General features: G+C 36.7%; 3 protein-coding genes across 3 annotated transcripts; 2 read left to right on the forward strand and 1 right to left on the reverse strand.

Moving 5' to 3' along the window:
* Positions 1–1,101: 1,101 nt before the first annotated feature.
* Positions 1,102–4,333, forward strand: LOC110770626 (AAA-ATPase At3g50940-like). The gene is made up of 2 exons (XM_021974802.2): positions 1,102–2,341; positions 2,464–4,333. Exons 1-2 carry the CDS (start codon positions 1,361–1,363, stop codon positions 2,887–2,889), a joined length of 1,407 nt encoding a protein of 468 aa, XP_021830494.1. The 5' UTR covers positions 1,102–1,360; the 3' UTR covers positions 2,890–4,333.
* On the reverse strand, positions 3,935–8,781 carry CPN60ALPHA2 (TCP-1/cpn60 chaperonin family protein). The gene is made up of 9 exons (XM_088251667.1): positions 8,249–8,781; positions 7,979–8,159; positions 7,292–7,413; positions 6,984–7,191; positions 6,719–6,864; positions 5,998–6,304; positions 5,369–5,619; positions 4,876–5,076; positions 3,935–4,687 (listed from the first exon to the last, which is right to left on the reverse strand). Exons 1-9 carry the CDS (start codon positions 8,300–8,302, stop codon positions 4,397–4,399), a joined length of 1,761 nt encoding a protein of 586 aa, XP_088107793.1. The 5' UTR covers positions 8,303–8,781; the 3' UTR covers positions 3,935–4,396.
* Positions 8,782–11,072: 2,291 nt separating this feature from the next.
* LOC110770628 (putative F-box protein At3g25750) lies at positions 11,073–12,277 on the forward strand. The gene is made up of 2 exons (XM_021974806.1): positions 11,073–11,306; positions 11,435–12,277. Exons 1-2 carry the CDS (start codon positions 11,073–11,075, stop codon positions 12,275–12,277), a joined length of 1,077 nt encoding a protein of 358 aa, XP_021830498.1.
* The last annotated feature ends 438 nt before the right edge of the window (positions 12,278–12,715 follow it).

The following is a 12,715-nucleotide window of genomic DNA, read 5'->3' on the forward strand; positions in this document are numbered from 1 at the left end:
AGTGGGTGCGGCCTAGGAAGGAAAGGAAGAAGAAAAGAGGAAGAAAAGGAGAAAAAAGAAATGGCCTTGGGAAGGAAACGAAGAAAAAAGAGGAAGAAAAAGAGAAAAAAGAAACGGCCATGCGAAGAAAAGGAAGAAGAAAAGAGGAGGAAAGAGACAAAAGGAGAAAAAGGAGGAAAAAAGAAAGGAGATAAGATAGTTTTTGGGCTTTTATTTATTTTTATTGTTTACTAGCCTTTCCGCACGCGTTTCCGCGCCTGCGAGAGGTTTTTTTTTAAAAAAAAAAATTTAAAACTATTTTAGAATTAAAAAAGATAATGGGTAGTTGTGTTCCATAAAAATAGGATTCATTATTTGATGGTATTTTGAATATTTCACCATTCTCTGCCTTTTGCTTTATATATATAGATAATAATTTTAGCCTCTAAAAATATCATAATTAAAAAAAATTATAACTGAAATTAGGAAAAATGCACCTATAAAATAACTCACGTATTATTATTCTCAAATTGTACTACCATATATGTTTTCACTGTTTTCATTTTTTGAATTTGTTTTCCAATTAATCTACTAAACGCATTTTCGAATCCTAAAAATGCAAATTCGTTTTCTTGTTTCATTCTCATAAAATATTATTAGAAAACATTCTCCGAAAACATTACCGAACAGGGTCTTAGTGTAAATAACTCATATGGTTATTTGTTTTCTTTGATTTTTTAGTCCTTTTTTGGTGCTTTCATTTCGTTGTTTGTCATTTTCTGGGAATTGCTTTTGGTAAAGCAAAAGAAATATCGGATTGGGCAAGAGAACGACAAGTAAGAGCATCTTGATGGAGATTTCATGCAAAAAGTTAAGAAATCCTTTCCAAATGTCAAATAACATATTATTTATTTGTTTTCAATTTTTAATTGTAAATGGAGCTCATATTATTAAAAGTTTTAAAAGAAAATAATCAATGGTGAGGTTCGGTCATGAGAAAATATTAAAATAATATTCATCATGGCACTTGCGGTTTTTAAATTCCTGTAAAATTTGTGTTTACATGTAATTTAACATATGCTATGACAAGGAAATGAAACTTTCATTTGCAGCATAGTACATGCTTTTATTTAGTAGGCAGAATTCTATTGACGTAGACTTAGAAATAGCCATAAAATAAGTTTTAGTTTCTTCTCTTCTTCCCATTGTCCCCATTGACTGCAGACTTCATCTGCTCTTCATAGTATTTTGAGCTTCAAAAGCAATCTTCCATACAGATACAGTACCAAAGAAACACCTTTCAGACCCAAGTATCTCTTTCTCTTTTGATCATTTCTAATTTAGGCTTTTCAAATTAGGATTTACTGGGTTTTGGGCAGCCATGGATATTTTGAAAAAAATACCTGCAGCTTGTGCTTCCAATGTGGTTGTTTACTTGATGCTTGTTTGGTTCAAGGCCATGGACTGCTACTTACTGCCCATGTTGAGATTTCCTCTGTTGATCCTCCATGGCTTCTTCAAACGTTGGCTGTTTAAGCCCATGACCCTGCAAATTGAAGAGTACCATGGTACAAGTACTAGAAATAACGTTTATGATGCTTCTGCGCTTTACTTGCAGAGCAAGATCAGCCCTTCAACTCAGATTCTGAAGATTTCACAAACTTGGAAAGAGACTAGTTTAACTGTCAACTTTGCAAACAACCAAGAGTTTGATGACATGTATGAAGGGGTTCAGCTGAAATGGAAATTCAATTCCATGTCAAAGAGATCCAGCAGTTCTAGCACTTCCTCAGCTTTCAAGCCAGAGCAAAAGCAATACTTTGAGCTTGTATTTGACTTGCAGCACAAGGAAAAGGTAATGAATTTGTACTTGCCTTATGTTTTAGAGACATTTGAGGCTATGAAAAACGAAAGGAAGATTGTCAAGCTGCATACACTTGTGAGAATAGATGCTTTTAAAATAAGATGGGAGGCAATCAATCTCGAACACCCCGCAACATTCCAGACGGTAGCCATGGAACCAGAGCTGAAGAAAACGGTTTTGGAGGACTTGGACAGGTTTGTTAAGAGGAAAGAGTTCTATCAAAGTGTGGGAAGGGCTTGGAAGCGAGGGTACCTTCTATATGGTCCTCCAGGCACTGGGAAATCATCCCTAATAGCTGCCATGGCTAATTACCTCAAGTTTGATGTTTATGATTTGCAACTCACACATTTGAAAACAGATATGGAACTGAGAAAAGTATTGCTGTCAACATCAAACAGGTCGATCCTTGTTATTGAGGATATAGATTGTAGCCAGCCGGGGGTGCAAGATCGAAAAAATGCTAATGGCAGCAGAAAGCCTGAGTCAGAAGGCAATCAGGTTAGTAGTTTACAAATTGTATCTGCAATGAAAGATTCTTTAGTAACATGGGCAATTTCTGTTATGTATATTAAGCTTGACTTTGATGTGCGATTTTAATTGGCTTTTCTTTTGTCACACAGCTTACACTATCTGGACTGCTAAACTTCACAGATGGGCTTTGGTCAAGTTGTGGAGAGGAGAGAATCGTTGTGTTCACTACCAATCACAAGAGCAAGCTTGACCCTGCATTGCTGCGTTCGGGACGAATGGACATGCACATCCACATGTCATATTGCACCTACGAAGGCTTCAAAATTTTGGCTTGTAATTACCTCAGAACTTGTGAACAGAAGCACCCTTTGTTTGAGGAGATTGAAAGCCTTCTGAAGAAAACAAAGGTCACTCCTGCACAAGTGGCAGAGCAGCTGATGAAGAGTGAGGCGGCTGAAGTTGCTCTTCAAGGTTTGATCACACTGCTAAAGCAAAAGAAAAACGGCAGGAAAGATGAGTATCAGGAGGAAGATGAAGATGAAGGTGAAAACAAACAATTAACATATTTTATTTAGTAAGAGATAAACAATTGGGCATATGGTTTTCGGAAAAACATGTTATTTCAACTCAGATAGAAAGAATCGCATTGAATTTAGGAAAGCTTTATGTTATTTCAATACAATTGTCTTGCATTTCAGTTACCATATCTGACTAAACAGTTATATGTATGGTCATTTGGATGGAATCCCTGTGGCTCACATTGACCTGTTTTAAAAAGTTCATAACCTGAAGTGGCTTAGAAAAGAAAAATTTAGGCCCCAAATTGAAAGTCATTTAAAAGCTCAGCAGGCAAAACGGCAGTTTATCCAACAGTTTGAGGACAAACATGTAGGCATTGAGCTCAAATGGAAGCTCAATGCCCTGTCCAAGAAAAAAGAGTTCGAGTTTTCCTTTGACGTGGGCCACAAGGACAAAGGGGAGCAGTCTTCTTGCCTTCCTTATTTAATGGAGAGATTTAAGGCCATGAACGAGGAAGCAAAGATTGTGAAGCTGCACACTTGCAAGCTCAGATGGTTCTAAGATCAAATCGGATGAAACCGAATTTCTAAATAACTGCAACATTTGAGACCCTGGACGTGGACCCAGATCTGAAGATGGCAGTTGTGGAGGATTTAGATAGGTCTGCTAAGAGGAGAGAGTTCTATCAAAGGGTGGGAAAGGCTTGGAAGTGACAGTATCTTCTATGTGGTCCTCCAGGCACTGGTAAATCATCCCTAATAGCTCCTATATTCTCATCACTCTGCTAATCAACAAGAAAGTAGACAAAGAGGTTGGGACAAAGACAATGATGCAAGTGCAATGTGTGGAGGAAAACTGACAGACCACCTCTGGAAGAAGAAGCTGAGTTTTCAAGTAGCGTAGTTTGCTTTTCATGAAAAAATACCAGTTCAACCTTTTCTTAGTGGTTTCCTAAGTTCATCAAAGAAAAAACTTTTACACATATTGAAAGGAAAAGCGACATTCTTGAAGAAATATGGGAGAAATTAGTTGATAAACAGTTAGCATTATCAAAACAACTTTCCAGGAAAAAAAGCTATAATCAACTAAAACTAAGAGAACTTTCATTCGGGAACCATACTATTCAATGTATTTTAAAGTTAACAAAGGTTCAAGCAAATGTTTATTCCATATGAACTAAAGGGATGAAAATATAGGTACTACTGTACAAGCAACTGTTTGTCGAATATGAACTAAGGTAACTGTTTATTACATGCTATTCAAAACTCATAATGAACAAACCCTTGATTGAAAGGAACACAGTTTGCAACTTGGGTGTATACTCTGCAAGGATGACCTTTGCCACCTTTGCAAACTCTTTACCGCAGATTTTCAAGCTCTCATGACTGAAGTTCTGATGCAACACAGTCTTTTTAGCTCTTCCACAACTTCAAGAGCTTGTTTCATCTTCATATTATATCCAGATCAACTTGTACTTGAGTTCCAAAGCTTCTTTGCAAAGCATGGGATAAAAAAGTCCAGGTGGCCTATTTCTCAGCTTTCATCTAGTTCTCTTGACTACATTCACTGAGGAGTTATTCCGGGAACAAAAGGAACAGCCGGCTTTTTCTTTCTCGTTTTCTCCACCAATACGGCTTGAGTTGTAAGAACCACCCCAGCAATGGAGACTGCAATTTGAAGGGCACATCTTGAAACCCTACAAGGATCTATAACTCCTGCATCTGGAAGATCTTCATAGCTGCCATTCATTGCATTGTACCCAACTCTCCAATCACAACTTTTAGTCTTCTCCACAACAACTTCTCCATCATCCCCTGCATTAGTTGCAATTGATTTTGCAGGAGCAAGTAGAGCCTGCAGTTCAGACATTGGAAGATCTTCTTACTTGCATAAAAAAAAGGTACAGGCCTACAAGGCACAACCGAATATAATACAAAAACAAAAATAACAACAAATGTGTCCATGTCTGCATGTGCGTGCATGCACATTAATAATGTGCCAGTTTGTGTGTGCGAGTCAAGGAAAGAAATGGAGACCCCCACCTTTGCCACAAGGTCAGCACCTATCTGCTCATCCGTATCTTCCATAGAATTCTTTATGACAGGAATGAATTCTGACAGATGTACGTATGTTGCGCCACCACCAGGCACCACCCCTTCCTCCATAGCAGCAAATGTAGCATTCTTTGCATCCTCAATTCTGAGTTTGCGATCTTCAAGTTCCACCTCAGTATGTGCTCCTACCTAAGGGACAGGTACACCACTTAATAATAAAGCAATGATAAAAATAGAAAAAAAAAAGTTGAGAAAAAGAACATTAGTTGAAAAGATTCACTAAATTTTCTATATGGGTTAAAAGAAGGCCAACAAACAATAAGCTTTGTCCAGTCTGCAGCACAAATGAACAATCATATAGGAATGAAAAAAGAACACTAAAAAACGTATATGAATAAATTTTAAAAAAAAACATTTTCTACACACCTTAAAATAAACATTTTAAAAAAAACAGATATTGTAGCTCTTTCATATCACAGACCTTAATTACGGCAACTCCACCGCAAAGTTTGGCAATTCTTTCAGAGAGCTTTCTCGACAGGTATGCATTTTCTGTTTCTGCCAGATCCTTCTTGATCTGCAATATTCTTGCCTGAATCTCAGCTTTAGTAGAAGGGTCAGCGACTATTGTTGTTGAATTACTTGTTATTGTCACTCTTCTTGCAATTCCAAGTTGATCTGATGTTGCACTTTCAAGGGTCAAACCAAAATCTCCAGAGAGAAAATCAGCACCTGAAAGTTGCAATGCAAATTATTTTCTTATGAGAAGAAGCATAACAAATAGTGTTATATTTTCATGCAGAAATGTTAGTAGTCTGATACACAGGACCTACAATGACGTCGTTTTATAGACCTTAATAGCAGCTACGGAAGTTGAAGTGAATAACTTGATCTTCCTGTTTTCTTGAAAGGTCTTTTTTATTTGGGGTTTTTATTGAACTCTCTTAAAATCTTTGTAACTAGCAGATTAATATTTTTGATAAATAAGATTTATGTAATCATAAAATGCTATGTTAGTAAATGGTGCTTGCATCAAATTCACTCATAATTATATAGCTGGATGTGTGTAAGAAAGATGGCTAAAGTTTGGCATACACTAAATATGTTTACCTGTCATGAGTGCAATATCTTGCAAAAGAGCTTTCTTTCCCTCTCCAAATCCAGGACATTTAACAACAGCAACATTAAGTAAACCCTGCATTTTGTTCACCACTAATGTTTCCAGAACTTGCTTTGAGATATCCTCTGCAATGATTAGTAGCGGGATACTCAATTGGGTTGTCTTTTCCAGTAAAGGAACAATTTCTTTAACAGTAGAAATCTTTTGATCAGTTACTAGGACCTTAGCTTTGTCAAACTCCACAACAGATCTTTCCTGGTTGGTAATGAAGTGGGAGGACATGTACCCCTTGTCAAACTGTACTGGACAAAAAATAATGGATTCAATGCATGCATAAGAATGGGTACTAAGAGATACTCGAAAGATGTACAAACCACAAACCAATTCACTTGAAATATTTGTTGTTTAAACAAGACTTCTAACAGAAATTAAAGAAATAAAACAATTAACCAGAGCCTAACTCTAGCTCTAGTATGAGATTTCCTTTGTGATATTGAACATTTAAAAATTATATTATATATAAGACTTCAAAAAGAGCTACATATATATATATATATATGTGTGTGTGTGTGTGTGTGTGTGTGTGTGTGTGTGTGTTGCCATCTGATCATTTCCCTATGAAAATTCCCATAATCAGAATAGTTCAATTTTTAATTCATAGGTTTATAGACTTTGTCATCTTTTTTATTGGAAGAAAATCATTTTAATTACCTTCAGTCCTTCTTCAACTAAAATAGACGTTTCAAATGATGAGGATGACTCAATTGAGATTACTCCATCAGGGCCAATCTTATCAATAGCTTCAGCAATCAAGTTCCCTATGAATTCATCATTTCCAGCAGAAATTGAGGCCACAGCTGCAAAAAGGGGAAAACGCTATAAATATTGTACTGTATCTAAAAGAAATAAGAGAAATAAAAGAACACTTGAAAAGTGATTCTAATCTAATGTAATTTGAATGACAAGAAATGATCACCTTTAATATCTTTCCTTCCTTTTACGGGAAGACTCTTCTTCTTCAAGACCTTGACCAATTCATTCACAGTCTTATCCATTCCTTTCTTCAAAGAAATCGGGTTTGCCCCAAAAGCTACTGCCAACAGTCCACCTTTGATCATCTCTCTTGTCAAAATGATTGCTGTGGTGGTACCATCACCAGCCAAACTATTCATTTTACTTGCAACCTGCAAGTAAGACAGTAAAGATCTAAAAGTTATAATTTTATGCTCGGAAATGCACCAACATAAGCTTCTGAAAGATAACTATCTAGCAACTATGTATGACCTCTTGGATTAGCATTGCTCCGACGTTCTCAATTGTATCTGATAGCTCTATGGATTGAACAATTGTTACACCATCATTAATCACTTTCAGTGTTTCAGACTCAGAAAGAACAACATTACGTCCTGCATGTTTCACTTGAGATCAATCAACAATGCTCGTGTAAATGGAATCACCACTTAATTATTTGCAAAAGTCTAAATCCAAAAACAATTTGCATTATTCTCAATTTGGTGCATCTTTTAGTTTCATATCACATAGCATCGCCAACAAGATTCACGTAGGCCTCAATTTGTCTCATATGTGAAACACTTCCAAGTCCTTGGAATAGTATGTGTCATGATTATTCCAGATAAGCTGAAGGGTCGACCAACTAAATCAACTATGAATCTTTTTGGTATGACAACAAACCAACATTTAGCAAAACCATGCAATTAAATGGTCAGCCCCCAACTAAAGAAACAAAGGTATCATATAATACTAGCTACACTGATTGAATTCAAAAAGTTTACTACAACTCCTAACATATGGCAACAAACAATCACGACTCTTTGTATGTCATGCAACAACTGAGCAACTTCATTTACTTGGGTCTCTACTAGTACAAGATAAGAAAATACATCATAATAGATTAGAAGACAATATGCTTTGGAAAGAGTTAATAATGAAAAAAGATGAAAAGCCAGATACCTTTAGGTCCTAAGGTCAGAGAAACAGCATCAGCAAGCTTATCTATCCCAGCTTGTAAGGCCTCCCTGCTTTCTGTACCAAAAGATATCTTCTTTGGGCCTGCTCTGACCACAAGACTCCTCAAAGCCTGTGGTCTTCTCCAAAACCCAGGTGCTCGTTGCTTCTCAAAAAGGCTCTGCAGCTGCAATACAAACCAATAGCCCAAAACGATAATAAACAGAGAGAGACAGAGACAGAGAGACAGAGAGAGAGAGAGACAGAGAGACTTACAGAGAAGAGAGGTTTGTGAAAGAAGAGTTGAGAGGAAGTGAAGGAGACAGACATTTCTATTGCTGGCTGAACAAGGTTTTTGGGGTTTAGGACGAATTTCTTGAATTTTGAAGGTTTTTTTTTTCCTGGAAAATTTTGAGGGGGTATGAATACGCCAATTTAGTGGCGTATCCCGTATCGGATACTCGTTTGGATACGATACGCTTTGGACACGGTCAACCCAAGGTCAAGACACTGCAGGGATTTTGTTGCAATTTAAAAAATAAAAACTCTATCTCAGAGGAGGAAGAGATTGAAGATGCTGAACATAGAAGCCTCGTTTGAAACTTTCCCGATTAAGAACCAGAGAGATTGAGAAAATAACCATAGAAGGGAGAGATAGAGAGAGAGCTGAACCCACCCACAATCACAGTTTCAACTGAAGCCTCTGCTTGAAACTTTCCCAATTGAATTTAAAAAAAAGAGGCAAAAGGGAGAAGGTGAACCGGGGAAAAAGGGCGATGTGGACGAGGGTCGAGAGAGAGAGAGAGAGAGAGAGAGAGAATGGGGAGGTGGGGTTGGGTCTGATGATACTTTTTTTTTTTTTTTTTATAGATAATTTTAAGTTTTTTTTTTTAATGATTTAAAATATTATTCTACATTTTAACTACCATACCCCTTTTTGAAAGGGATGAAAAGTAAACCACCAAGAGTGGCCCAGTGATTTGTCCGCCAATTGGGTAAGGCTCTGGGGTTCAGCTGGGTTTGCTCCCCAGTTCGAATCACAGCAGTTGCAACACCTGGTGGCCAGCAACAGGCTCAGTTCCGTGAGTGGGGATTAGTCGAGGTGCGCGTAAGCTGACTTGGACACCTCATTGTACTTACAAAAAAAAAGAGGGATGAAAAGTATAAGAAAATGGGTGAAAGTGAGATATTAATGGCAGTTTCATTTCTTAAAATTGCTCATAAAAAATATTTTTATTAAAAACAATTGTATTTAAAATATTGAATATGAATTATTTTTTAAATATATATAAATTTATTATTATTTTAATTGCTGTGTCTTAGCCGTGTTGCCGTATCACATTTTCATGTCCTCGTATTCGTGTCCATGCAACATAGGTTTTAGGGGAATGACAACTCGAACAAGTCTAGACAAGTCATCGAATCGGTCAGATATTGGGCCAGCTTAGAGGCCCTAAAATAAAGAACTTCCCTCAAAAGCCTAATTGTGCGTTTGGATGAGGGAAATAAACTTGGAATTTTGACAAAAGTCAGAATTTCTAAATTAACATGAACCCCATGTTTGGATAAAAAAACATAGAAATTTTGAAATTCTGTGTGGGAAAAAACATGGAATTTGGAGATCATAAATCCCAACTTTAAATTCTATCTAAAAGTCGTCATTTCTAAAATCCCAAGAGAGATTGAGTTTTAAAAAAAATATATAACTTTACAAATAAAGGTTAAATTCCGTGTTTTAAATCCATCACCCAAACAAGAAACTTTACAAATTCTAGAACATTAATTTCCGTCATTTTAAATTCCATCATTTATGAAATCCTTTGTATTTTTAAATTTCCTCATTTAAATACACTGTAAAAGTCCTCTATAGCTTGTATACTCATCGGATTCGGATCCTCTGCTATGATTTTCTCTGCCATGATCTGTTTTACTTTTATCCTCCATACGCCACCTCATTAAAATTTAATTTAAGGGATTTAAAAGTTGACACATCAACCTAAAAACAAAATTCCAATTTACTCTTAATTAAAAAAGAAAAGAAAATCCTAACACCCAACTAACGGGATAGTTAATGTCCATAGCTTTTTTTTTCCTCCTTCCTGTTTAATGTTATGTCTTCTTCTCTTTTTTGCTCTTCCTTACGTTCTAGCTTTTTATTTTTTGTTCCTTCCTCATGTCTCTGCCCATATCCATTAATTTGACTTTGAGAGTTAGATCAAGCAAAGAAAAAAAAAAGTTTTAAAGTTTTACCAACTAGCAACTAGCTAGTTTAGTGATGCATGTCTTCATGTAGAATTCCAAGTTGGAATTTCCACTGACATCAATTAAAAGTAAAAACACTATAGTGGGGTTGAACTCTTTGATTTCCAAAGGATAAAAGACAAAACTTTTAGATATTGATATATTAAATATTACATAAGCTTAATTTATAATTAGTAATGCTATTTGGACACACACGATTGTTGTTCATTTATATCATTATAAAAAGAGATTTGGAAAACCAAATACGAGCAAGTGAAGCATTGTTACGTTACTTTCTTTTTCTTTGAAGTGTAATTATATTCAATAACAAGTGTAATTATGTAAATTGAACATAGATTGGTGGAGTAAGATGCTATAAGATGCTTTAATTCATTTTTCCTCTGGTTGTTTAGTTTCATGTGATCTGATTATACCTGCTTGCATAATAAAATAAGAACGATTCCTAAAGTTCATCCACTCCGAGTTCTGAGGATCAAGATAATTAGAACCGCACTAAAAGTGGAGACTCGGGGATAATATAAAATAAAAACAAGGGTATAAACTCATTCCCTTTCGTTTAGTTTTTAGACTCTAGCCTGCACCTTTTTAGGGTACGAAAACCTATGGGTAATGTGGTCATTTCAGTAATTTGACTACTCTTTCATTAATGTGCTATTGGCTATGGGAAACTCGGGTTGAGATGCTTTATGTGACAGTTTTCCTAGGCCGTTTATGATTGTTGGGGGCTTGCATATAAATTGTCAAAGCCTGCAAATACGTACAAGTTGTAATTGCTGGTGTGTTTTCAATAGAGATCGGAGAAGATTGATTTTTAGCGTGAGGAAATTAATTAACGAGTATGGCAGAGGCAATAATATCATCAACCTTAGATTCAGGCTGGGCATGGCTCCCAAACGACGTTCTAGATTTGATTCTAGAAAAGTTGATACCAATCTCCGATTATATCCGGTTTGGTGCAGTTTGCAAGGCTTGGCGATCATTTGCTTTGTACCAGAAGCCGCAGCGCCTCAAATCATGCTGCAAACAGCTTCCTATGCTGATGATCACCGACAAAGGCAACTACTGTGGAAGCGTTTCCTTGTACGGTGTCACACAACACAATGCAAAGCTTAGAGCTTTGAGTTGCAGCATGGGCCAAATTATCATCACAAGAAGAGGTCCTTTTTCTCTGGTTCTTCTCATGGTTGGCTGGCTTATAAGGATGATGACTGTTTGGTCCTAACCCTGTTCAACCTCTTTACCCGGCATACCATTCTCCTTCCACCCGTCAAAGGCCCCGAATCCCTGGATGTTTCATGGGATTATTTCTGCATTGCCAAGGCTGTATTGTCTGCTGACCCTTCTTTGTTTCCTAATGGTTTTGAAGCTCTGATTCTCTATCATGACTTTTATACAGTAGTAAGCGAAGTATCCCATTTTAAGGGAGGGGATGACACTTGGACTCACATGCATACGATAGATACGAGTACGAGATTATCAGATGTAATTTATCATCAAGACCAGTTTCGTGCTGTTACTCAGAATGGTGAGCTTTTCTCAATAAATGTTAACAGTTACCCAGCAGATATCACTCGTACCATAGGTAGCAGACCTTCACACACTTCTACTAGTTATTACCTTGTCGAATCGCCACGGGGAGATCTATGGCTCGTGGAGATGTCATTTTCAGGATATCGGGAGCCGGTTTACAAGGTGGTGCTGTGTGATTTTGGGGGCGATGGAGGACCCCAGTGGGTTGAGATTGAAAGTATAGGAACTGATGCTTTGTTCTTGGGTTGGAATGTATGCATGTCTGTCTCTGCTTCAGACTTTCCGGGGTGTCGTCCAAATTCCATATACTTCATTAATGCTGTAAAGTTTCCACATGTGGGTGTCTTCAACCTGGAAAACGGATCATTGGAAAGGCAATGCTGCTCAAGTCTTCCACAGGAGGAGGTTTGGTCAGTAATTTTGGATTTTGCCTTCTATGGTATGAGGAGATGGTTCCAGTTTTCTTCTTCAGTTTTTCCCTATGATATTAAGCTCTATTTTGTTAGTTTTTAAAGTTATTTATAATTAATTTATTTAGTAAGATTCAGATCTTGTTTACTATTATTCATTAACAATTATTGGGAAAAATTATGGTGCTTGAGTTATTTATTTTGTACTCCATGTATCCCTATTTTCTTCTGTTTCCTCTATGAATGTGCAATATGCACTCTTTGACTTCCTCCCCCTGTGAAATTCTATGCACAAGCAACCCATTAGTAGAAGTTCCTGCTGCCTTACCAGGATCAATCAATTTTTGCAAACAACCTTGGGAGGATAAATTTTGCAGAAACTGCTTGTGTTGGAATTTGTTTCAAATTATTCCTGGGATTGTTTCTAAAATACATGAATATGCCTGTCCCAAGTTGGTATATCATATTATTGCCTAAGAATTTAGTTAAATCATGGGAGATTGTGCCACTTGTTTCTCTGATACTGAGTTCAACTTCTGAA

The sequence above is a fragment of the Prunus avium genome, chromosome 4 (genome assembly GCF_965620075.1).
Source record: "Prunus avium chromosome 4, drPruAviu1.hap1.1, whole genome shotgun sequence".
NCBI lineage: Eukaryota > Viridiplantae > Streptophyta > Magnoliopsida > Rosales > Rosaceae > Prunus > Prunus avium.

What these genes read in the sequence shown, in the direction of transcription:
- LOC110770626 (XM_021974802.2), top strand. Translation starts at nt 1,361, where the DNA reads ATGGATATTTTGAAAAAAATACCTGCAGCTTGTGCTTCCAATGTGGTT. An exon ending in CTGAGTCAGAAGGCAATCAG is followed by an intron (nt 2,342 to 2,463) that starts GTTAGTAGTTTA and finishes TTTGTCACACAG; the next exon opens with CTTACACTATCTGGACTGCT.
- LOC110770628 (XM_021974806.1), top strand. Translation starts at nt 11,073, where the DNA reads ATGGCAGAGGCAATAATATCATCAACCTTAGATTCAGGCTGGGCATGG. An exon ending in AAGGCAACTACTGTGGAAGC is followed by an intron (nt 11,307 to 11,434) that starts GTTTCCTTGTAC and finishes CTGGCTTATAAG; the next exon opens with GATGATGACTGTTTGGTCCT.
- CPN60ALPHA2 (XM_088251667.1), bottom strand. Translation starts at nt 8,302, where the DNA reads ATGTCTGTCTCCTTCACTTCCTCTCAACTCTTCTTTCACAAACCTCTC. An exon ending in TAGTTGAAGAAGGACTGAAG is followed by an intron (nt 6,305 to 6,718) that starts GTAATTAAAATG and finishes TGTCCAGTACAG; the next exon opens with TTTGACAAGGGGTACATGTC. An exon ending in GTGCTGACCTTGTGGCAAAG is followed by an intron (nt 4,688 to 4,875) that starts GTGGGGGTCTCC and finishes TCTGAACTGCAG; the next exon opens with GCTCTACTTGCTCCTGCAAA.